The sequence below is a fragment of the Amblyomma maculatum genome, chromosome 4 (genome assembly GCF_055883805.1).
Source record: "Amblyomma maculatum isolate TAMU_Amacu chromosome 4, ASM5588380v1, whole genome shotgun sequence".
In the NCBI taxonomy this organism is placed as follows: domain Eukaryota; kingdom Metazoa; phylum Arthropoda; class Arachnida; order Ixodida; family Ixodidae; genus Amblyomma; species Amblyomma maculatum.
The window spans coordinates 8,006,066-8,030,705 of record NC_139347.1 but is presented as its reverse complement, the minus strand read 5'-3'; the positions used below and the strand labels follow the sequence as shown (position 1 = coordinate 8,030,705).

The window sequence follows — 24,640 nt, the reverse complement described above, 5'->3', positions numbered from 1 at the left end:
AGCACACGGACGCCTCATCGTTTCGCCTCCATCGAAACGCAGCCGCCGAGGTCGGGATCGAACCCAGGTACTCCGGCAATTTCAGTTAGCCTGATTTAACTGATTTATTTATAGGAAGGGAAAAGCGCGGTAACTGTCTCACTTGTTTTCTGTGTACACCGCAACCGCGCCGTGAGGGAAGGGAGGAAGGTGGGAGTGAAAGTAAAAGAGAGAAAGAGGAGCCGTAGTAATCCTCTTGGCCCGGTGGGCATTAAGAGGGGAGTGGGACTTGGCTAAAAAAAAGAAGGGGAGGAAAGAACATGGGTACATGGCATTGTAGGTTATGAAGGCAAATAATGCTTACAAAGCAGAATTCACACAATAAAATAATAACAGCAAACAAAACAAACTATACAGGTTACAAATTATTGAATGCATAAATACAGGATACGGTGGAAAAAAAAAACAATGACGCACATGATATCGAATACAAACAGCAACACTCGACAAAAAAAAAAAAAAGAAGGAAGCAGATAAGAAGTCGCGTACAACGCGCATGATCGCTGGAAAGCCAAAGTGCACAACTTAACCTATAAAACTATGGAACTGAAATATTACTATCAATCGTTGCTGCACAGTACACACAACTTTTAAATTCATCGACATTGCCAGCAAGCACCAGTGTTTCAGGCAGGCAGTTCCACTCCGTTGCTGTTTTGGGTAAAAATGAATATTGATAAGATGCTGTTCGAAAATGAGGTATTCCTACTTTACAAGAGTTATCGATGCGTGAGGAGACGTATGCCGGTGATGTTAAAAGTGCATTTTTCAGCGTTAGATTACTGTGATACATTTTAAAGAAAAGGCACAAGCGGGAGATTTTTCTGCGTCGCGACAAAGATTCTAATGACAATGTTTGCTTCATGAGTGTTACACTTGATAAACGCCCATAGTCACTGAGAATGAAACGTGCAGCGCGGTTTTGAACGGACTCTAGAGCATTAGTTAATAAATCTGTGTGGGGGTCCCACACTGGGGCACTGGGCTGGGGCAGGTAGGTCACCGCCGCTTGCGGTGGGGGCTAGCCTGCCACCAAATTTTTGCCTGTTGTAGGCCGTCATTGCACCCGCTACCGCTTCGGTGGTGGACGACGGCTGTTGTTGCGGCGCGCGTCTTTCTTTCCCTCTTCCTTTTCTTTCTTCTCTATTTTCTCTTCTGTCTGCACGAGGCAGCGGAGGTGGCTCAGCTACAGAGCCAGTAGCAGGCCCGTGCATTTTCTTTTCCTTCTTCCTACAGCCACAACAACAACAACACAAAGAATGTGGCCTATAGTCTCGTCGCACCCACAGTTTGTACATGCAGGGCTGTTTGCCATACCTATCAGAAAAGAATAAGAGTTTGTGAATGCTACGCCAACCCACAGGCGGCACAGCAAAGTTTCTCTATGTCGGGGTAGGCCAGGTGGAAGCCGGAGCTTCAACTCAGGGTCCAGGAATTTTAAGCGGCAGTTCACAAACTGGCCAGAATTCCACAAGGAGAGTGTGTGTTCCCGCGCATGTGCGCGAAGCCTGCCCGCTGCGTCTGCCCTGGAGAAGGGAATCAACACACAATCGCCGTCTTGGTGGGCTGTTCGTGCTACCTCGTCCGCCCGGAGATTACCCGCTATGCCGCTGTGTCCTGGAAGTGATTGGTAGATAATGTCATGTCCTCCATTAATTGCATAGGGGTGAATTTGTCGTATTTCCGCAACGAGTTTCTCATGGGCTCCACGGCGCAAAGCCGCTTTTAAGGTTTGCAGGGCTGCTTTTGGATCTGTGAAAATAAACCACCGCTGAGGGCTCTGCTGACTGATATGCCTAATTGCGACACGAAGAGCGGTTAGCTCTGCAGCTGCTGAAGAAGTCCGGTGAATTGTCCTAACTTTTATTTCTGTATTAATTGAGAGTATGATCACGGAGCCTGAAGAACTCACGGCATTCACTGAACCATCGGTGTAGACGGGCAAACGTTTTGCATGGGGGGCATGGAAGTTTTCAAGAGTGACTTGTTTTAGTTCTGTCGGCAATAGCTCGACCTTCTTCCTGATGCCAAGCATTGAAAGAAGCACGTGTGGTTTATGCAGGCTTCATAGTGGAGAGGAAGATCTGGATGCGGGTGTGAACTTGGACGGAGTAAACGTTATTGCGTCTCATTTTAGATTGCACGTGGCTGATAGCAGCTCAAGTTGATGCACAATAATTATCATGTTATTTGCTACAAGGATCGGCATTCCTGGTTGAGCAGAACCGCAGATCGGTGCGCAGAAAGAATAGTGTCGTATCGCTTGGCAAGCCAATAATGAGTGCCAACAACGAGCACATGTATCAAAAGGCCCCAGAAGCAAACAGGTAGAGCCGAGCAAAGGAAATACGCGAATGACTGAAAAACTTTATTTAGCGAAAGGGAATTCTCCTGGCGTGGATGGGACCCTCAGTTCAGGGCCCCAGTGGCCTTTGCCACCTTGCACGCTCTGTCGATCAGTTTGAGCTGGTCATCAGGCTTCGAGCGGCCTCCCACTGCTCCGGTGTTTATTGGCGCTACCTGTGTGTTCGAATAGCTCAAAGGTTTATGGCTTCTGATACACAGCTAAATATAAGGGGTTCGGAACCCGCTTCGGCGATCGAATTTCCATGAAGAATAAATACCATCATGGGTTAGGAGAATTTGAAGAGCGTTCCCATCTGAAACGTTTCATGTGAGCTGAAAATATACATTTGAGGGATTACAAATTTTGTATGATATTGAAAACATGCTGAAATTAACGCCATTTACACATGCTTCCTGCGTTTTCATCTCATGATGTGCCTATATATATGCTGCGTTCCATTTCCACTGAACTTATATTAAGTCATGCGCAATAATTTTACGCATGGTTTTATTTTCTCAATATGGTTTCCATATGGGTCTTTGGAAAAGCAGAGATTTGCGGTAACCCTCACTTGGAATTAGCCCTTCGCAACATGTAAAATGTACGGAAACAAAATTACAGGCTCGAAAAGAAATTATCCTTAAGGTCTTTGAACAGTTGTGCATCAGAATTTACATTCAGTTTTACTGATGCATAATTAGGGGTGTATGAATTGTATTATTCACGGTATGGCCATGTACAGGGGCGCTCGGGTGACATTCAAGCGAAACAAGTTCTCTTTTTCCTGAGATGAAAATGACCTGAGGCCTAGAGGGGAAGGCCTCAGGTCATTTTCATCTCAGGAAAAAGAGAACTAGTTTCGCTTGAATGTCACCCGAGCGAATGAATGAATGAATGAATGAATGAATGAATGAATGAATGAATGAATGAATGAATGAATGAATGAATGAATGAATGAATGAATGAATGAATGAGATGAAAATGAAGCGGATGTTTTGCCCTCCACTACATAGTGACTCAGTCACTTCTTCGATATTCGAAAAATAAAATAAAAATTAAAATCGGCCTATGAAATTCAGAGTAAGCGTGAAATTTTATGGCTTACGAAAGCGTGTCGCCTATATAGGCATTATGGGTAATTTCGCGCTTCGGGTATTCGTCGGTCGCCCGTCCCCCCATGCAGTTATTAGCCGCATAAGGGCGCGCCCGTTCTGTTGCCTGTTGCAGATGATCCCCCTGTGCTGACCCATCGCTTCGCCGAGCAGATCGTGGACCCGGGCGCTCCGGTGTCGCTCAAATGCACCGCCACGGGAGCTCCGCTTCCCCAGATCACGTGGACACTGGATGGAGAGCCCGTCGCCGAGAGCATGAGGTTGCGAATCGGGGACTTCGTTACAAACGACGGCCAGGTGAGCTCCGATGCCTCACGGTAACAAACCAGCGAAAGGAGAAACAGCAGTGCCACATTTGTGTTCCTTTAAATGGATGAAGTATACCTCTAACGAAACAAATAGCATCTAGTCGGCGCGTGGCCGGAAAATTGTCAAGAAAGTGTCACATTAGGGGCCAGAATGAATCGGCATTCATGCTGCTAGCGAATTTCTTTGGATCCCTGTGATAAGCGGTATTTTCTCATTACAGTAAAACCTAGTCTCCGTATTGGCGCGAATCCTTTTAACCTTTCTTTGGTACTGATGGCAGCCGCTGGCGTGCGGCCTTATCAATTTGGGTGTACCGTCTAGAGAGGTCTTGTGTTCTGTTTATTTAGGATCAATATCGCCCAGACACGGCTCCATCATTTTCGTTGTCTCACAAGAGGCGTCGAGGTGAATCTCGGATGAAATTCCAATGTTTCACTTTGTGCCAACTTTAAATTGGGCTCTTATGAGCGCAACGGACATTCTTCGTTCGACGACTGCCGAGCACTTTTGCTGTTATCGCCGAATTGCTTAGTCATCTTGCGGGCGCAAGTCAGCCCAATGAATTTCAGTGAAATCGTAGTCTCTTCGAGTGTTGCCTACGACCTTGTCACAATATAATACACGGACTTAATTAAGCTGTACGCGGGCTGCATAGAATGCTGTAGAGAATGGCGCCGAAATAATCATGACCTCCTAGGGCCCCATTTAGAGCGTAGCTTTGTGGTGCCCGTTTGTCGGCGTTGTCCCTCGTAATCAGGTTCTGCGCTGCGCATGCGCGTGCCGCCATGGAGGGCCGAACAAGTGGAGCAGGAAAGCGTCTGCCGGCTTCGCATGCTCCCGGCATAAAAGTGGATTCTGCCAAGAACACCGGTGAACATTGATGCGTTCAACGAAACGCTGGTTGTGTTCGATTCAACGCTCAGTAGCCTGCACCACCCGAACCGAAACGCATAGCCACTGCGAACCGCCTGTTTATATAAATAGTAATTCTCTGCCAGTTCTTTCTAAGCCATGAGCGAGGCAACCGGTCCTTCGTCTGCCGCTGCGTGCACAGTTAGTGTGCCACCGTCGTGTTACCTGTTGTAGCGCAGGCGACATATATTAGTTAGATCAAAAGCTGTTGTGGTCCGTTTCTTGAAGAAGGAATATGTGCGAAAAATAAAAAGTTGTCTGTAATTGTATACATACACGTAATGCTCGAATTCTTTGCCTCAATCTATTGGAAAAACTGAAAAAGCTGATGGCCTGCACTCAAATTTCGCATTCGGAAGTAATGTAATCGTCGGCAGTTTTTTATGCACGCTGGAAGCACACAGCGTTTTCACAAGTTCCGTACCCCCTTCTGTTAACTTTCATGTACAAGTAATGCTGTCTCGGCTACTAGAAAAAAAAACATTATATGAGAGCCCGGTCACAAGGGTGTGAAGGGGAACAAGACCGCTCACGCGGCTGCTCGAGCGTTCCTCCCCGGGGTGACGCTCAATCCTCCGGTTCTCCCGAGGCAACCATACCAATCCCGCTCATAACTTATGCGGAAATTACAAATCATTTACGCCTCCGCAGGAGGGCACTCCAGGGACCCGCCAAAGGTCTCGACAGATCTGAGGAGTGTCACCTTAGACGGCTCCAAACCGATGTTTTCTTAAATCCCGCCATACTAAAACACGTGGACCCAACATTCACGGGTAGGTGCAAATTCTGCGGGCAGTATGCTGACCTATACCACATGATGTGGGTCTGCCAGCAAAATACAAATATAAAAGTTATGAAACAATCAACTAGGGAGGGCTGGGAGGCGGTCCTGTCCAGCTCGGACCTGGCGGCTAAGCGTGCACTGGTCGAGAGAGCTCAGGCAGTGGCGGTGGCCAATGGCGTCCCGGAAGCGTATTTGGGTTTGCTGGGTACGGTGGCTCTGCAAGAGAGAAAACGACAGAAGAGACGAAGAAAGCGGGCTGTTCCGACTAGCATCTAGCGCCCCCAGGAGCTGAGCGGCCTAGCGATTCGCGCGGCGCATGCTTTTTCAATGGGTGTCATGTCCCGGAATAGGGTCTGCCACTTGCGCCACAACCGCACGCACCTCCTTTCCCAAATCATTTCAGTGTAAACAACAGTTTTCTCCTCCTTCTCCATATAAAATCCCTTTCAAAAAAAAAAACGCGTCGTCTTCATCTATGCGCCACATTTGTATATCCAAGCTGTCGAAATGAACAGCTCCATTTCTTCGTGCAGGTGAACAGTTTCGTGAACCTGACGGCGGCGACGACCGAGGACGGCGGCCGGTACCAGTGCCACGCGAGCAATGACGCTGAGACCGTGTCGCACGGCGCCCGGCTCAACGTTCGTGGGCCGCCGCTGGTGCGAAGTATGCGCAACGTGTCTGTTCTAGCTGGACGCACCTTTGTCGTGCACTGCCCGGCAGCCGGCTACCCGCTCACACAGATACTCTGGTACAAAGGTCAGTGCAGATATTGGGGGTTCCTCGCAGTGTGGCTGCCACTTAATGTGCGGACGTTGTTCGAAGTTCTTGTATTGTGTCTATGTCAACTGGCCCCATTTTTATGGTCGTAATTTGCTCGTACCGCTTCGCCCTGCCGAGCTCCGGGGTCATAATTAGTAGGGACTGATTCTTCGGGTTGGCGATGAATCTGTCTTCCCCGTTCAGGTTGAGGCCTGCAGCCGTAACCAGGACCTGGCGCAGCTTCGATCCCGCTTTTCTTGTCAGCTGATCGGCGCCGCCGTGCGGTCGCAGCACTACGCGGAACATCTCCTTCGGTATTTTCGATCTGACCGTGCCTACGGATCTCTCGGCGAGTGACCTTCCTATCGCTTTTTGCCGCGATTTGGCGGCCTCGGTCCCTTCGCTCCCCTTCACGGGTGCCTCCTTCTTCGCTTGGGACGCTGCGTCGCATTCCTTCACATGTCTGCCTCCTTGCCGGCGGAACCATGAATTTTCTTCTAAGGCCTCAACCGCCTCCATATTTCCATCCTTACTAGTGTCAGAGTTCGGTTGGTAGCTCTGATTTTCCTCGCCCTGCCAGTCCATGCGACGCTAGGCTTAACTTGGCGGCGTTGTTGTCCCGAACTTCAAAGTATTGTCTTGCTCCGAACTTCAAAGTATAGGTGGCCGGGGATGTGGCCAGGCGCTGTTCTCGTTTCCGCTATGCCTCTCGTGTTTTCGCACCCGGTGATCTAAGCAGCCGCTGTTGCTGCTTGCGTTCGACCTTGCATGCTGTCGTATCCGGTGACATGTTCAACCGGAATCCGCTCATTCTTCTTCTCACGTTTCGTTGTTGAGAGAATCAGGCGTGCGTCGGCGCTTCCCCGCTTGCTACACAGTAAGGCAGCTTCGGCACCACTGCACCCAGATGTCTGTCGAAGGAGCGTCGCCGGAAGAGGACAAAACATCTTTATTTATTTAGTCAGCGAGGGGGCGGGACCCTCAGTCCAGGGTCCCGTTGGCCGTGGCTGCAGGAACAGCGCGGCGAGCCAGCCATTGCTGGCGCTCCGGGCAGGGGTCCTACAGGGCGGCCTCCCAATCTTCCATGCAGGGTGGGGGAGAGGGCTTAAAGAAGAGGTAACTTGGCACGCCCAAACCACGTGGTAGAGTGTTGCCCGCTCACCGTAATGGGGGCAGTGAGGGGAATAAAAGGAGGGGTACTAGAGGTTTAGGAGAAATGATGTAATAAAGGTATTAGTTTGCAGGCGGCTGTAAGTTGCTGCTTCTTGAGTAGATAGGGCGGAAGAAGGGGGAGGTAATGTACGGCGAGACAGCCTGTAGTGTTCAAGCAGTTCTGTGTATGTAAGAATCGGGGAAGCATACGTGTGATCCGGGAGAGGGGAGGCTCGGGGAAGGAGCGCGTGAGCGTGTCGATGGGCAGCTTCATTGCCGGGCATCGACTGGTGTCCCGGAATCCAGATCACACTGATCCTTTTCGGAGGATTAGCGACGAGGATTCGGCGACTGGCGGCACCGATGCGTCCGCGAAGATAGTTACGGCAGGCGGTGCGGGAATCTGACATGATGGTAGCTTGTGCATTAGTGGCGGCGGCCAGAGCGATGGCTGCTTTTTCGGCAATACTCGGTTCGGTGATACGACGAGAGGCATAGTTGAGGAGAGTGCCCGCTGAAGATGTCACGGTAATGGCCATATGTCCGTTGACAGGGCCAGTAGCGTCTACGCACAGGGCATTAGGTTAGCTGTCCCATATTCGAGAGAGGTGAGTGGCTCTTGCCTGTCGGCGGTCTTGGTGATATTCTGCATGCATGTGCTTAGGAAGAGGTTTGACGGTAATGGCTCGGCGGATATTCTGTGGCAGATCTTCGCGGTTTTGGGGGGTATAGGGCGGGGCAATATTGAGAGTTTTAAGGACATGTCTTCCAGTGGACGAGGCCGCTAAGCGGACAAGTTGCGCCAGGCGATGTGCTTCATGCAACTCTTCAATGGTATTATGAACGCCAAGTTGGAGTAAGCGGTCAGTAGACGTGCATTGGGGAAGCCCCAGGGCTGTCTTGACCGCTTTTCTGACAAGGATGTTCAACCGATTGAGCTCCTGCTTACGAAGCGGAAGGTATGGCGTGCCGTAGGTAATGCGGGCGATAATGAATGCGTTGACCAGCTGCAGTGCGTCTCGCTCCCTAATGCCGTAGTTTCGATGTTTAACTCGTTGAAGCATCCGCATCTGCTGCCATCACCGAAACGTGACGTCATGGTTGCTGTGGACAGCTGCGCCCCCTACCGGTGCTGGTGGTTGCCAGGGAGAGAGGAGGAGTGCGCCGATGTGCGGGGGAGAGGCCACAGGTGGCACCGTTCCAAGGCACGGACGGACAGACGCCGCGAGTATGAGCCATTGAAGGCTTTCGGCTTAAAAAAAAATGGTGCGGCAGCTGGCTCACTTCTTGGCGGACACCTTAACGCAGCCGCACGATCGAGCAAGCTGAGGCGAATCACGCATTTCCTTTGATCTTCTCCTCGTCATCATCGCAAGGTTGGGCGCCGCAGAACAAACTCGTGCATTCTTATGCTACCCTGCCTTTGATTCCATAGACTCGTTTCAGGGAAATAAGACGTTTGCAAAATGTGCTCTCTTGATAAATCTGCGAGTAACTCTAAGGCTCTATGGGCGCAGCAGTATACGGGAGACAACATTGGCCTGAGAGCCAGAGCCGCGGAACAAACTCCAGCTTGGGTTCGTGCCATGCGTACGCGTAGAACCTCTTGAACACAAGTTTGCTGCTCGCCGTCGGAACTGGCTCTCGGACGTAGCGGACAGAAGCGGCCCTTGCCGTACGCATGGTTGCCTGCGAAGCTGGCGCAGCGAGCGAACGCACATGGATAAGAAGGGGCGCGTGCACGCAGTTACGGAGAAAAATGTACAAGGGCAGTTCTTTTTTTTCCAATGAAGTGGGGCTTCTCATTCTTGTATCTTTCGGTGCCTGGGCTCACAAAATTTTCATTTGTTGTTTTTTCCTGTATGTGCAAGTAGGAAGTAAACCATTACATTGAAACAACTGAATTGAAACAATAAACCTAGTAGAAAATCGATCTGTGCTTTCGAAAGCGAGAAACAATGATTAACCAACTATCTAATCCTGAAAAGCGAGCCGCGAGCACTGTTTTCAATGCACGCGAGTACAGACTATCAGGAATTAGAAAAACGCAAACACGGCATTGCTACTCCAAGGCGAGTAGCAAGGGAGAGGCGATATGAGGAATTCGACGCGGCCTCTGTCGTGTTGTCAAGTTGGAATGAGGAGCGGTTAATGATAATGCGACAGCCAAACGCTCCCTCCAGTTATGCCGATGCTGTGGCGGCGCTTCTGTTTTTGCTGTTCACAGGAAGAAAAGGTGCATATATATATATATATTTTTTTTTTTCACAGACGACACTTTGATGCGTATGTACACCACAACGATCACTGTCCCGGACGCCGGTTGAGGACTAAGTCGTTAGGAACCATTCATCGTTAATAGCTAGCTCAGTGATCTAAGGCAACATCGCTGTAGCAGCAAGCTAACTTCCCCTTAAAGCTGGTGGCATGAATCAAAGGGGAAGGTTGCACGTTCTGTGCCATTGCCGGGAAGACGTTCTAAACCACGCTGAAGACATGCACTGCTGCGCCAGCGGCATCCTGTGTGGTCATCACTCCGGCTGAAGCGAGCGGTTAGTCGGGGGCGGTGACAGTCTCTTCAGTTGACCTTGTCTGTAACCCCCATGCGTACTGGGACGAGCCAGGCTCGTCCCAAAATTACTTATTTCCGGCTACTGACGAGCCCACCTCGTCCTGTATTTTGGGGCACATTGTGTCCGGTTTTTATCGAGTATTTTATTGAACCGGCATATTCTGTTGTGGGCGCTAAAAGACTATTTTGGTTGAAATTTCAAAAATGAAAATGTTCGGTGAGGGTTAACAAATTAAGAAAAGGGGTAAGCGGGCCCCAAACTAAGTAAATGGTCATGAAAAGAAGCCACACCGTCTCCTGGTTTGCTCACTAAACAGCCGCTTAACGCAAAGGGGCGGCAACTGCCAGTAAGATTCTATCATTTCTTCCAGAAGTGGGACCAGAAAGAAACATGCTTGGAACACTGCGATTCGTAGATTCAAGCAAGTCAAAAGCATGGTCATTTCACTTTCAGCACTACACTCGTGTACGTTATCCCCGTCAACTGTCTGCTCAACATCACAAACGCGCGAAATCTATCATTCACTTTTCTTTAGCGGCAGAAAAGGCTTTCTATATTAGCTTTTTTAAAACGCAACATTGGTTAATCATCCTCGTTCTCTTTTGTTACTTGCAATGCGAGTGAATCTAGAGTTCAATAAAATAGTGAGACGACCACGCACCCCTTGCACGAAACAAGCCCTGAAACGTTGCACGCCACGTACACGTTTTAGAGCGAGAGATCTAATCCTGAGGCTACTACCGCTAGCAAAATCTTGTCTTGTTTGTGAAGTCATGCCCGTGCTGGAAGAAGTGCCCGCGCATGTCCACGGCTGCATAACAACGCTATAGCAGTTAACCAAGCACAGCCATCTCACTGTGTCTACAAATTACAGTCGTGAGATGTCAATTACAGAGGTCAATGCTTGATATTTTAGCTTCGAAATTTGTCTCTGACCTTTCACTTTGATGGTTAAAGCGAAATCGCTTCTTACACTAGTGTCGACGCCAGCAGCAAGTTTTTGTATAGGACAGCGCTGTAGTCTGGTAGCCAATCAATAACAGCAGACGCTGTCAGACGGATGTCAGTCTCAATCTAGCCAACTACACAAAGTTAGGCTACAGGAAAGCAAAACATGAGCATCAGCGCTTATGCGCAATATTGTAATCTTATCCAAAATTATCTCCTTTTTTTTTTCGGCAGTGGCGCAATATGTAGGCACCCTAGCGCACATAGCATACAAGGCAGCGCAGCATCCTCGGCCGAAGTTGCCTCTCCTATTGGAAGCACATGCCATAACAACGGAGGAAAAGACAGTATAGTGTTCGGTGAGGAGACTACTCCGAGCGAAGATGAGAACGGTGCCCGTGTATACTCTGCCGAGGGTCTAGACAATAAAGACAACGGCAGCGGCAATAATGGTATTACCGAGAAAACTGTAGTTCCTATTAGCTAAGACGTGCACGCGACCGTTTGATCACATATCATGTAACCACACACTACAGTGAGCAACAATTCCACTATCTCCCTCACTCTCCAAACTAGAGCAGGTGACGTGGCACTAGCTACAATGCCGCACATTCCTGTCCTCCGCCTTCCTCGCCCTAATACACCCGTGGCTCTACTCCCCAGAATTCACGTTGTGCGGAGCTTCTAGGGCAGACTTTTCACACATTACGTTTATTTGCTCTACACTCAAACCACCCTCAGAGTGGTCACTGACGGACGGCAAGAGTTGGGAGGTAGCGGTTTCCATCTCAGAGCCAGTCGCCCAAAAGCGACTGGTGGACTGGGCCCTCCAGGTCGCTCTCACAATTTCATAATCATGCGGGAAGTGGACAGTAACGCCGGTATACTGTTTGTGACGTCAGAAACTCAGTGTTGCCGGCAAAAATAGTCTCAACTTAAGCCATGAAAATAGCATATATTAAAGTCGTGTTGCGCGCGAACGGATTATCGTACGGCGCCCAAAGTTTGTAGAATGCGTCAGGACGGAGAGGAGAATATTCTGTAAAATTTTGATTAGAATATGTGAATGTCAAAAAACCTCCGGAGTTGCCCTTTAAGCACGCATATACAAACGAAACTGCTTGTTCCGAGCTACACTTTCTGCACAATGCTATCAGAAGTCTCCTGTTTTGTCCGCAAGCCAAGAGTCACATGTCTTGATGAGTAGACTCGAAAACGTGTCATGCTCTCGCAGCTGTCAAGCTATGCCACAAGCGAGGAGGGAAATTGTTGATAAAGACGTTCCCGCGAATTTGTCCTGTTCCATTTTTTTGTTCGTCATAATTTCGTCGTTTTAACCGGCGCTTTGCGAACTTGCGATTTTAGTTGAAATGGTGGCTCCAAAGGGAGGTGAGGATCTAACCTACAAGGCAACACCTAAATTTACCGAGGCTTTCTTCAGCAACCTGACGAAGAAAGCGGTTTCCGCTAAAATTGCTGCATTAAATAGGGGTGTGTATATGAAGCTCTCGGCGCTGCATTTTGTGCAGTCAACAAAGACACTCAGACAACCACCTGCTCCCTTCGATTTTTTCATTCTACCTGAGTGAGTTCCTTCTAATGATTCCAGTAGGTAAAAGTAATCCATTTCAGTATAAAAGAGATGGTAAAATAAAGGGCTTCCTTTTGTTGGCGTCACAGGCCATTGGCATGAGCAAAATACGTCACGTGTGTGTCTGCGCTGAAATATTGGTGTTTCTCTATCTTGCTCATCTAGACAACTTCAGCGGTGATAAAATCTTATCTGTCGCCTTCCTGAATATTTTCTTTTTGTGCGCTTTATGATTATAACTTGGTTTTTCATCCATCCCTGAGGCATATGCCACGTCTGACGATTATAGAGCGAGAGATGAAGGTTTCACACAAGCTATATAAACGGCAAGTTCTCCTGCTTCCTTCTGATACCTGCAGTAATTGAGCACGGTAGGGGCAACAGTATTCAGAAAGTGTAACAATCAGGGGCTTATTCTGACAGGCTTCTTGGTAACGCGGCCGCCTTCAGTGGTTTTCTTCATCATTAGATACGTTTACATGAACTTCACAAAAATCAAGCCTTGGTTCCCTTTTAGAGGGAAAGTGCAAAAACGCAGGTGAAGAGAGGACAAAACTAGTCGCTCGTTTTCTTCTAAATACTAACTTTGTTTTTTGAATAATCAAATCAGCCCGCATTCTGTCCTGTTCATGTACACCAGGCTATTTACAAAAAGAAAAATAACGCTTTATTTAAATTTATCCTACAGAAGAGAGCATAGCGACTACAATCCCGCAAACCATCGTACCGCCAATTCTCGGCCGAACGTCCCCATTCGGAGGAAACCCAAACGTCTGCAAGAGATTGTTTCCAATAGGCGACTAGAAGAACTTGAGAAGATATGAACCTCTGGATTCAGATTTGTCCTCGGCTGTCCATGCCGGAGATAGACGGCTTAGAAAAAATTGTATTTGCTGCGTTGAATATACCTCAACTATCATACTGTAATAAGATGCATGGAAGGGCTCTGAATGAATGGTGGGAAAGTGGTTTTAAACTGCACAAAGATAGTTGCATTTGTAAGCTAGATCACCATCCGCGCTGTTGGCCGATTGGGGAAGCGCGATCGCGGTGTTATGAAAGTCCTCGTTCTCGAACAACAAAGTCAGCATGTTTGTACGGAATTTACCAGGCCAACTACAACCGCTGCATCATGAAAATATCACTTTTGAAACTGCCAGAACATTACTGCCAATAGCAATAAAATAATTCCTTCTTTTTCCAGTTCTTTCGCATGATTTCAGTCGCCACACAACTGCGGAGAGCCCCGGCCGCAAGTATTGCTCGCAGCACGCAACTGTCGAGTGGGACCCAACATGCAACCGGGAGGGGAAAACGGCGGCGCGGAGTGTTACAAAGGGTGTATTCACCCTAAAAGCGGAGGCGAAAGGCATCGAGTCACCCTAGACTGAGAAAAAAACCGTCATTTCTTGCGCTTGCCTAGTTGCGGTTCATGTACGTGAGTCGTCTGTTTCCAAACCTATAACGGATAAGCGTTGCTGCCACTGCATCTTAAAATGTTGACATCAACAGTCCATACGCGATTATATTGTTCACGTTCACACAGCTGAATGCGGGCGCACACGGAGTTCTTTGGCACTTTTTCGAATAAAACAATGTCCCGATAGAGCAAAGCAGAGCAGTAGTTAAATGACCTCAAGTCTACGAAATACAAGCACATAAAGAGTTTTCATGCCTAGTTTTGCAGCCTCTGTTAGAGCTGAGGCTGCACTTGAACTCGCTGTACTCAAGAAAGAACGCCATTTCGCGACGGGAATTTGCATCCATAGTGGCGGCAAGTACTGATGGTCTGCTACAAAGCGCAGATGACGGAGCCGGCGTAGCGAGGACGACAAGCTGCCTGAAATGGAGTGAGCCGCTGAAGGAATACGTCCCGAAAACTTCCGGCCGGCTCCGCCGATTTCGGCGGAGTAGTTTTGAGTGCTCCACGGAGCGACCTTGACCTGGCGATTGTTCCCTATCTGCGTTTGTAAGACGCGATCCATGTTCCGGATCTGCGTTCGGAATACAGTTGCTCTGAAAAGATCAGAAAACGTTGCTCTGGAATTGCTCCAGCTCTGCGATTGGAATTCACCATTAGATTCTTAGTGAAGACATCGAGGGCGTGCTTACTGCTTAGAATGCTGTTGTTGTAACAACATAAAACGACTAAAACTGCGAGCTGCCTTCTGCAGCTCCCTTTGGGGATACTCGTTCGCGTAAATACCCTTTGCTACTCGCTTAATCACTCATCCCTTAGCTCATGGCTGTTTTATCTCTCGCAAACACCCGTTAACATTCATTCCTATCCTGCCGTTGATATACAGTACCACTTTAACCAAGCCGTACGAAGCGCTCTCAGGACATTTATCAAGAATAGTTCTTCACCGAAATGCTCTTCAGAGAAGCAGTCTTGAAGCATTTAAGTTCCTTTTCTAGCTCAACCTGTAGGTCATGCGTGACCAAAGTAATAAAAAGATCCCAAGCCACTTTATCGCATTCGTGCGGGCTCTGCTTGTATCCCTTCGTGGATGTTCAATTAAGACAGGCCTGGAAACGTCTGCGCTGCGTTTCACATGTGTGTGTGCGGGGATACATTATGTGCTGTCCAGGGTACAGTGTGGAAAGGAGAGCGTTTTCGCTTCCCTCAAGAAAACAGTAGTCTCCCATATTTCACTTGTGCAGATAGATTATCTACCCGTGCGCTCTTGTGGAAAAGAAGTTTCACGCCTTCTTTTATTTTTCGTACAAGAATCGGATCTGAACTCCAGATGGCGACAGCTGTCGTCATTATTAACTGTTACGTGCGATTGTGTGTATGTGCTACTTGTGGACACCAATTAGTATTTAGGTGGCGTTGCGGTGGAGTAATTGCCGGCAGAACCCGCAAGGTAACCTCGCCTGTAGCCAGCAGAAACCTCAACCTCTGGTGCGCCTGAGTGGGGATCCAAGAGTGCCAGAGGAGTTCTGTTCCCATTTCACCTTCCCATCTCAAAAGGCCTACCCACGGTGGCAGCTCCTGCCAGTGCGGCCTTACATGTCGTCCGACAATGTCACTTAACCTGCCGACCATGCAGTGACCCGCCTTGTCGCCTGCCAACTACCACCTCGGTGAAGTGCTCAAGTGGGGAGACCAGGCGCGCTGAAAGAGTACAGCTTTGGCATGGGAAGCCTACGCTACACCTTTCGGGCACCCTCAGAACCCGGAAGGGGCATCACGCGCCTATGGGCGCCCACTCTCGCATCTACATACCAACCTCCACTCTCCAAAGGCGTCCACGTGCCCACACCCGTCCAATCTCAGGAAGGCTCCTACCACCACCCACGTAGACACGTCCACAGGACCCCGTCACCGCAAACCAAAAGGTGAAAGCAAATCCAAAGACGAGAGTGGATCGTCTAGCAGCAGAAACTGCGTAAAATAGATGAAAATGGCAGGCATACTCTAGGTTTGATTTAGTTTGGTTTATGAAGTTTAACGTCCCAAATATTATCAGGCTATGATGAACGCCGTAGCGGAGGGCTCCGGAAATTTCGACCGCTTGGGATTTTTTAACGTGCGCTGACAGCAGACGGACGCCTTGATTTTCGCCTCCATCGAAAAGCGGCCACTGCGGTCGGGATCCGATCCTGCATCCTTGGGCACAGTTGTCGAGCGTCCTAACCAGTGCTCCACCGCGGCAGGCGTTAATACTAACGCCGTGGCATGAGTCGCATTGATCGTCTGTAATTTTTTATGGATCGGTGTTGAGCTACAATGCAGCGCAAGAGAAAGATTTGACTTCTTAAATTAGATCCTCGTTATTTTCGCACGTGCGGATTCGTCTTGTCAAGAATTCATGTCCCACTTTTTTCAAGGTGAAAGCCTTTCTTGTCTGGCCCCGCCGGGGTGAAGCAGTGGTTACTGCGCTCGACTGCTGTTCCCAAGGGTGCGGGATCGAATACCGGCCTCGGCGGCCGCTTTTCGATGGAGGCGAAATGCAAGGCCCCGTGTGGTAGAAATTCTGGAGTCCTTCTCTACGGTGTCTCTCATAGCCAGAGTGGAACGTTAAACCCCACAAACCAAACCAAACTGTTTACTGAGGTCAAAATCTACGCGCGAGATCTATTTGTGAGATTCTGCGAGGTGGGTTCCTCTTGCCTACAATTCCTGTCATCGCCATTGGGAACGTAGGAGGCGCGGCGCTGTACCGGCAATCCCACACTTGAAACGGACACGCGAAAGAGCGGTGGCGCGATGGAAAGAAATGAGAACGCCGCGAGATAGTAACGACGCCGTACCGCCAACCCCACACATGAACGCGTCAAGGAACGCCAATCAAAAAGAGCGACAGTGTACCGTACAGTAAGTGAATGAATCAACTTTATTCTCCGACAGAAAAGGCTCTTTCGACAGAAAAGGCCTTTTTCTACCCCAGGTCCTCCCCTTCAGAGGAGAGGGGCAGGTGAGAATCCGCTTCAGATGCTGGCCAAAAACCCCTGGATCTCGGCGGCCTCTTCAACCAGTCGAACCCCTAGTAGTTGGTGTTCCGGGATTGGGTTTTCCAGCAAAACCTCCCAGGCTTCTCTGCTATCAATTTTGTTGGCCCTGCCTGGGCAATGGAAACACTCCCATATTTTATGGTTTAGGGTGCCCCTCTGCCCGCAAATCCTGCAGCTCTCATATTCAAAATCTGGGAATATATATTTATTTAAGACCGGATTTGGATAAACATCTGCTTGCCTCCATGCCGTCATTTGTTTGCCATCTAGTGTCTTGCCTGGAGGGGGTAGTTTCAAACGCTGCCTTCTATAATACTGCGTCACATCATAATACGACAGCAGACGCCCTTCTCTGTTGTAGCCTTCCTCAGGTTGCTCATTCCGACCTGCTCGGCAGTAGAGATCTCGAGCCAGGTTGTGAGCAGCCTCGATGCCACTAACAGATTCGTGCACTGGGGTCCAAATCAGATTAATTGTCCTATCCAATTCTTTTCGTCTTAAAATTTTGAGTGACATTGGAGATATCCTCCCGGTCCCAAAATTTTGAATTGCAGTTTTACTGTCGCTCAACACATACGTGGCCTTTGCGCCGACGCAAGCAAGAGCTATTTCAATCTCCTCTGCTACATCAATACCATCACTCTTAATCAATAGTACCGAGATCGAGCCCCCTCGCCCGTCAACCACTACCGCTAAGGCGCCTTCCCCCCTTTTTCCGCCCGCTGCATCTACAAATGCAACCTGCTCCCTCGGCTTCCTTGAATATATGCGTTCCAGAGCTTGTGCCCTTTTCTGCCTTCTCTCCTTATTGTATTCCGGGTGCATGTTTTTCGGCAATGGGGGGACTCGAATACACTCTCGTGCCTTCCACCCATGGTGGCCTGCATGCTTCTTCCCCTAACCGGATTCAGCCCCGCATTTTTCAAAATTGCCCTCCCCAACCTTGTAGTGCTAAGCCTTTCTAGCTGCGAGACGTTTACCGCTTCAATCAGTTCCACCAAAGTATTATGCATTCTCATAGCAAACAATCTCTCTGTGGATGCCGTCATAGGCCTTCTTGATACACTTTCTCATAAGCGCATCAATTTTGTTCCTTCCTGCCACCTTTAAATTCAAGTAAGGTGTCGCATAGCTCGTAATAAAGGCCTGAACCAATTTAATCAAATTTTTCTCTCTAATACTCCCTTTCTGACTTGATATTCTTCTAGAGACCCAAAGTCTGCATGACATAGCCTTCCAGCTTTTTGATGGTAACAGCATTATGGCTATTCGCCTGCAGATGTAACCCCAGCATCCTAATAGTATCCATCTCCGAAGCCTGCACCCCACCTACCAGAATTTGAATTTTTGAAGGCGATTTATTTCTAAGCGCCCTGTCCTGGTATAGGAATAAATTCGACTTTTCCGGAGAGCTCTCTAGGCTCTTTTCCGCCGCGTATGCTACAATACAGTCGGCTGCCGCCTGGAGAGTTTGCTCAATCTCTTCATCACTGCCCTTATCTATCCACAAACTAATGTTATCTGCATACATGCTGAATTTAAGATTCGGGTTACCAAACGCCTTAAGCTGCCCTGGCAACTTCCTCATGGCCATATTAAACAGTAGGGGCGTCAGGACCGCCCCCTATGGTGTTCCGCTACTTCCTAGCTGAATCACTTCCGAAGTGTTCTCCTGAAACACTACCTCGGCTCTGCTTTCTCTCAAGAAATTTCTGTTGTAGTTATAGATTCTTACCCCCTACTCCTACCTCCTTCAATCCCTCTAGGACCGCCGAGTGTTTTACATTATCGAAGGCCTTCTTAATATCCAGCCCTATTATCACCTTCGTATCCTTTGTCTTAGATTCCACAATGTCATGCTTTAGGAGCAGCATAACATCCTGCGTGCTAAGGTGCGGCCTAAAATCGAACATTTCATTCGGCCATAGCTCATTCCTCTCCATAAATCTAGATAACCTAGTCTGCACTACATGTTCCGTAAGTTTCCCGATGCACGAGATCAATGAGATTGGCCGGAGATTTCCATTTTCAGGTTTCTTTCCTGGCTTAGGAATTAGTATCACTTTCGCCATTTTCCACTGATCAGGGATTTTCCCCTCCATCCAGCCTAAGTTCATAAATCTAGTGATATCCCTAATAGAGCTATCATCTAGATTTCTTATAAGTTTGTTAGTAATACCATCCGAGCCCTTTGCCTACCTTACTTTAAGTCTAACTATTTCGGCCCTTGCCTCCGCCTCTGTGAAACCCGAATTTAATATTAAAATTTCTTCCCCCTCGTAGTCATGACGATGTATCGAGCTGATGTCCCCTTTATATGTATCCACCAAATTTTCCGTGAATGCCAGATAACTGAAATCTCCACACACATGTCTGACTTTGGCCACGTTTACTCTTGTCTGTCCTTTGGATTTATCCGGTTCAAGTGCCTTAACAAGTTTCAACTTTTAGGGAGATTCATGCCCCTTTCCATTTCTCCACATTTACTGTACCATTGCTGTTCGCACAGCTTGAAATCATAGTCTTCAATCTCTTTGCTGAGTAGCCAAGCGCCTTTTCAGACTGCGGTTCATCCTGTTTTGCCTCTTCAGATGGTGCTCCATGCTCTCCTTGGCTTCCCACATATGCAGCAGCCGACTGTCTGCAACATCCGGGGCGCTATCCCCCGCAATTTTCTTGGGGGCACCCTTGACATCCTTCTTGAGGATGTCACACCACAACTCATAGTCTATGACTTCGGACTCATCTCTGGTGCTTCTAATCTCCCTGAAGCTACCCCACACTGCCACATACAGAGGGGCCTCCTTCCTAGACTTAAGATTACCTTTCAAATCCGCCCTGACTATCAGCACACAGCGATCACTTCCAAGGTTTTGCGCTGTATTGCGTCACTCCCATTCCCCTACGTTCTTGCTGAACGTTAAATCTGGAGACGAGTCTTTGCATACACTATTACCCTCCCTCGTTGGGAACTCCGGATTTGTCATGATAGTTAATCCCACATTGTGATTAATACCTCCATAACATTATCCCCTTAATTTGTTCTCTATCATACCCCCACTCAGGGTGACATGCATTAAAGTCCTCCATAACTATCAGGGGCTGTGTTCCCGCTACATTCAAAGCTTTTCCAATAATGGCTCTAAACCTAGTCTTTTGTTGCCTAGGTTGCCTAGGCGGACTTATATGTTTAGAACTAAACTGCTAGAGTCGCCCTTCCTGCCTGTTAGAATTTCTTCAAACACGTTTTCCACATCTTTATCTCCAAGGTGATGCACTACTGTGGCTACATTACGTACTACAAAGGTAGTAACTCTCGAGCTCTTCTTTTCATCACTATTGTAGCACTTGTACCCCATTAATTTCACCTGCCCCCCTGTCTATACTGCAAGGCTATAGCGAGAGGCCTCTCCTCTAGTCTGGATAAAATCTGTTGCATTATCCCCCGCTTACAAACACACTTGCCGGAGAACGTGTTACAGATACTGCACCTTTCCTTTCCTGTAAGCAAATTATAATTTTATGTAGCACTGCAACGAATGAGCGCCAGTGAAAGAAATTTTCCACTTTGCGGCACGAGCCCTAGCCTCGCTAGCAAAAGCTATACATTGGCGCGAGATATAACGTGTGCAGCAGCAACGCTCAGGCTTTCACATTTCTCCAGTGCAGATTCTGCAGTGCTCTCGGAATTTTTCTGCTCCCTTTCAGCATCGTTATATTGGATCTGCGTCGCCATTTCTTTCTCGTTTATTATCTGGCACATACTCTGTTTGACTACAATTTTCGTACAAGTATTGGAACTTTATTATTTGCTGGCGCATCTATAGGAGCACTAAGCGCCACTGCCTTTGATTTAGTATCATTTTCTTTGGCTTACTATCCATCTGTTTTATCAGGGCGGGCATTCATTTCAACGGCTTCACAAAGAGAGTTCTTTATGAAGTGTGTCGCCGAAAGTTCGGCATTCCTCACTTCAGCATTTATGAACATACTATATGCATGCTATCCTAATTGATACAGGAGAGTTTGTCCACCAATTCTAGGTAGCGTAAGTACTAATACAGAACCTGTTTATGACCCTCTCTAACTTCGTCTGATAAAAAAAAAAAAAAAAATGGTGGTTGTTTAAAAGCAAACGTGTTAGGAACTTTAGAAATCTCGCAAGTTTCACAGAACCTTGCCCCCCCCCCCTCTCTCTCTTTTCCGGAGAGAGAGAAAAAATATAAGTGAGATATTGTAAACCTCAAAAAACATTTACCATGCACATTTTCTTCTCTGTCGTTAAGACGGAAGGAAACCTGCTTATTTCTAGCTTACCTTTTATCGCTCTACTTTCTTTTTCTGTGCTTGCTGCCACCTGCACGACAACTTTTCGCTCCCGCGGAAAGTGATTATTGAAGCGCATTTTTGAAGCACATATTCCAATACACGGCGTTCCGTCCCACTCTCCCACATGCCCGCCGCGGCAGTGAACGCCAGAATGAGGAGTAGTGCCAGGAGAAAGCCTTTCATTCCACCAAACCTTTGATGAAAAGATCGAGCCGGCGATTGATGCCACATGCAGACGCCACCGAAACTCGGCGGGAGGCGAAAGGGTAAAGCGGGAGAAAGGGAAGGAGGACAGTCACCCCGCGCAATTTCACCAGGAGTGCAGGGCTGCTGTTGTTGCAGCGTGCGTTTGTGTATGTGTGCGCGGGTATGTATGTGCGTTTATTTGTGTGTGCGTGCATGCACGCGCATGTGCGTGTGCGCCTCTAGGGAAAGCACGTAGGGAGAAACGGGGAGGGACGACGGGCGGTGTTCAGCTTGAATTCATCGGGAGACCCAGACGAACGCATTATTGGCGCTGCCGCGTTCGGCGATCTGCGAAAAGGCGTCGCCTTTCAAGCCAGACCTCATAAGGGGCACGCCAGCCCCACTGCGATCGATGGAAAACTTATGAGCGCTGAGCGGGTGGCGTCGGCGTAGTAAAAAAAAAAACTTTCCTAAATGCGCGGCTGCCGCGGACCACGCGTGTGCGTGCTCTCGCTCGGTTTGTTCACAGCGGTACCGGTTCCAGTACGTGCGAAACGAATCCGTCGATGAGCGAGTATGTTCTTAGTTCGCCCGGACCTGGCTGGACACAGCCCCGCGTGTTAAATGAGCTGGCAGCCCTCCGGGACCCAATTTCGGGAAGTTGTTTTCGGTAGACTAATTGTCACGTTTTATTTCTGATCTTTGACCCTGTGCGTCGGCCTGACGCAACGGCGAGAAGAACTCAAAAGATAAACGTAATAACGAAAAATGTAGTGTCTCCTGTGTAGTGCGGCTTTCTCCTTGGTTCGTTTCATCACTCCCTCATTCGTAACATCAAGTTCAAAGCCCTAAATGTTCTCATTGAGTGGTATGCACTGTTGCTTGAATTTTTGAATATTTTTTTTTTCATGTGATGTCAAGGATCCTATTAAAGCAAAAATTCAGAGGTTCCTCCAATTCAATACTGGAATGGTAGCGTAAACTTTCCGCATGCAGACTGCGATTCTGACAGGCATCAGCGTTTAAAGAAGCGACAGGATGGCCTTGAAGCTCTACAGAGCCTTGGCTGACAGCCGAGCACTCACGATCACTAAGGTCAATGCATGACGCCTTGTGTTTGAATTCACAAAGTGCAAGCACTTTGAGCAGATGAAATACACTGTTTCTGTTGTATCTCTACGCTGCTTCGCACACAGTCGCTGTCGTAAGGTTATCCCTAAATATGTTTTCAGTACAATATGTTTTCAGTACAAAAGCCTTATGCGGTAAACTGCTCCTACAGACTCCCACTTACGATGTCCGCTGATAAATTTTTTGAGAATAGGCTTTATATTTACCGCATGGGAAAAGTAGGAGAGCTTTTTACATTGACCCTCTGAGGACCGCAATGCACAGGGGCGTAAATAATCGCATGTCATAAAACTTTTGCTAACGGTTTGATAAGTATTGTCAAGTGCCTCCTAGTTTCCCGGAGGCCGAGGAGAAAAACGACGTCGAGGGGAAGGTGACCACCGTTGGCAATGGGGTGTCGGCGTCACACTGCGATGGTAAACTCCGCAAAGATGTCGAATGGCACGTGTCCGAAGCGGACATAGTCGGGGATCGCTGCTGTTCGGTGTGCTGTCGTTCGTGAAGGTTCACCGGTGGTGGTAATCTTGAGCAGCCGGGAAACGGCGGCGCCAGTCTCTAGAGCAATATTCTCTGCAATCCCAAACCTGCAACACACGGGTTGAGGGCGCCAGCGATCAGCACAAGAGTCTTGCCTAAGTCGCCGCGTTGGTTGAAACCAGGCTCTCACCGCTGCCTACCAGTCGTGATCATCACACTATCAACACCGGGTGCACACCTCCAATACGCCAAAGCCCTATCGAGTCTTAGCAACTGAACGTAAGGTAATAGATGAGTGAGTTCAAGAGATGCTAAAGCACGGCATTATTCGAAAATCATCTAGTCCTTGAACAGTTCCAGTTATCCTCGTTAGAAAGAAAGATGGCACGTGGAGGTTTTGTGTTGACTACCGTTGCTTAAATACAGTCACGAAGAAAAATGTCTACCCGCTTCCGCGTATACATGACGTAATTGACTGTCTGCACTCAGGTTCATCGTTTTCTTCTATTGATTTGAGATCAGGCTACTGCCAAATTCCCATGCACACTGCAGATAAAGAAAAAACGGCATTCATAACATCGGACGGACTAACATTATGCCTTTTGGATTATGTAATGCGCCTGCCACATTTGAGCGGTTCATGGATACAATCCTGCGTGGACTAAAATGGCAAATTTGTTTGTTATTTAAACGACATAGTATTTTGGCAAAACATTTAGTGAACACAACAGCCATCTGGATATCGTTCTTGATAGCATGGAACGAGCTGGTATTGTGCTTATTTCCAAGAAATGTCATTTTGGGGGCCGTGAAACAATTTTCCTTGGTCACTTAGTTGCTAAAGGAGGTGCTCGACCATATCCAAAAAAAAAAATGAGACTGTCAAACTTTTTACGGTGCCGCAATCAGTAAAAGAGCTGTGGAGATTTTTAGGGCTAGGCTCGTACTTTCGACGCTTTGTGTCAAGGTTTGCAGACATCGCTTACCCACTCACGTGTCTGCTGCATAAAGGCGCACCATTCAGCTGGACCAGATAATTTTACGCACCTTTCCGTCATCTGAAATTTCTTTCATCTCGGGTCCCATCCTATAAGCCGCTTCTGCCCATAAGCACCAATTGAAGTACACACTGACGCAAGTGGCATCGGTATTGGCGCTCGATATATACAACGCCATGGCCACGATCAGCCCCTGATAGCATATGCCAGCCGCTCGTTGAGTAAGTGCGAAAGAAATTACACGGTTACTGAGCAAGAATGTCTCGCCATTGTTTTCGCTGTACAGCGCTTCCGCTCCATCTTACGGAAATGCTTTCACCGTCGTGACCGACCATCATTCGCTTTGCAGACTAGCGAGTCTTCGTGACCCCTGTGGACGGCTCGCTCGATGGGCTTTGCACCTACAAGAGTTTACTTTTACTGTGGTCCATAAAAGCGGCCATAAACACTCAGGTGCTGATTGTTTTTCGCGTTTGTCTTTTCAAACGACTGATGACGACGCAGACAACCTCGATGAATACTTAGCTTC

At 48.2% G+C, this 24,640-nt stretch overlaps 1 protein-coding gene across 1 annotated transcript in view; it reads left to right on the top strand.

The window, feature by feature from the left end:
• The window catches only part of LOC146190255 (cell adhesion molecule Dscam1-like), a 367,337-nt gene that overhangs the window by 200,327 nt on the left and 142,370 nt on the right, over nt 1-24,640 (top strand). Inside the window, exons 6-7 of the mRNA XM_084599756.1 lie at nt 3,614-3,795; nt 6,037-6,262. Coding sequence (XP_084455882.1) covers nt 3,614-3,795; nt 6,037-6,262 — 408 coding nt within the window. The remainder of the gene's footprint in view (nt 1-3,613; nt 3,796-6,036; nt 6,263-24,640) is intronic.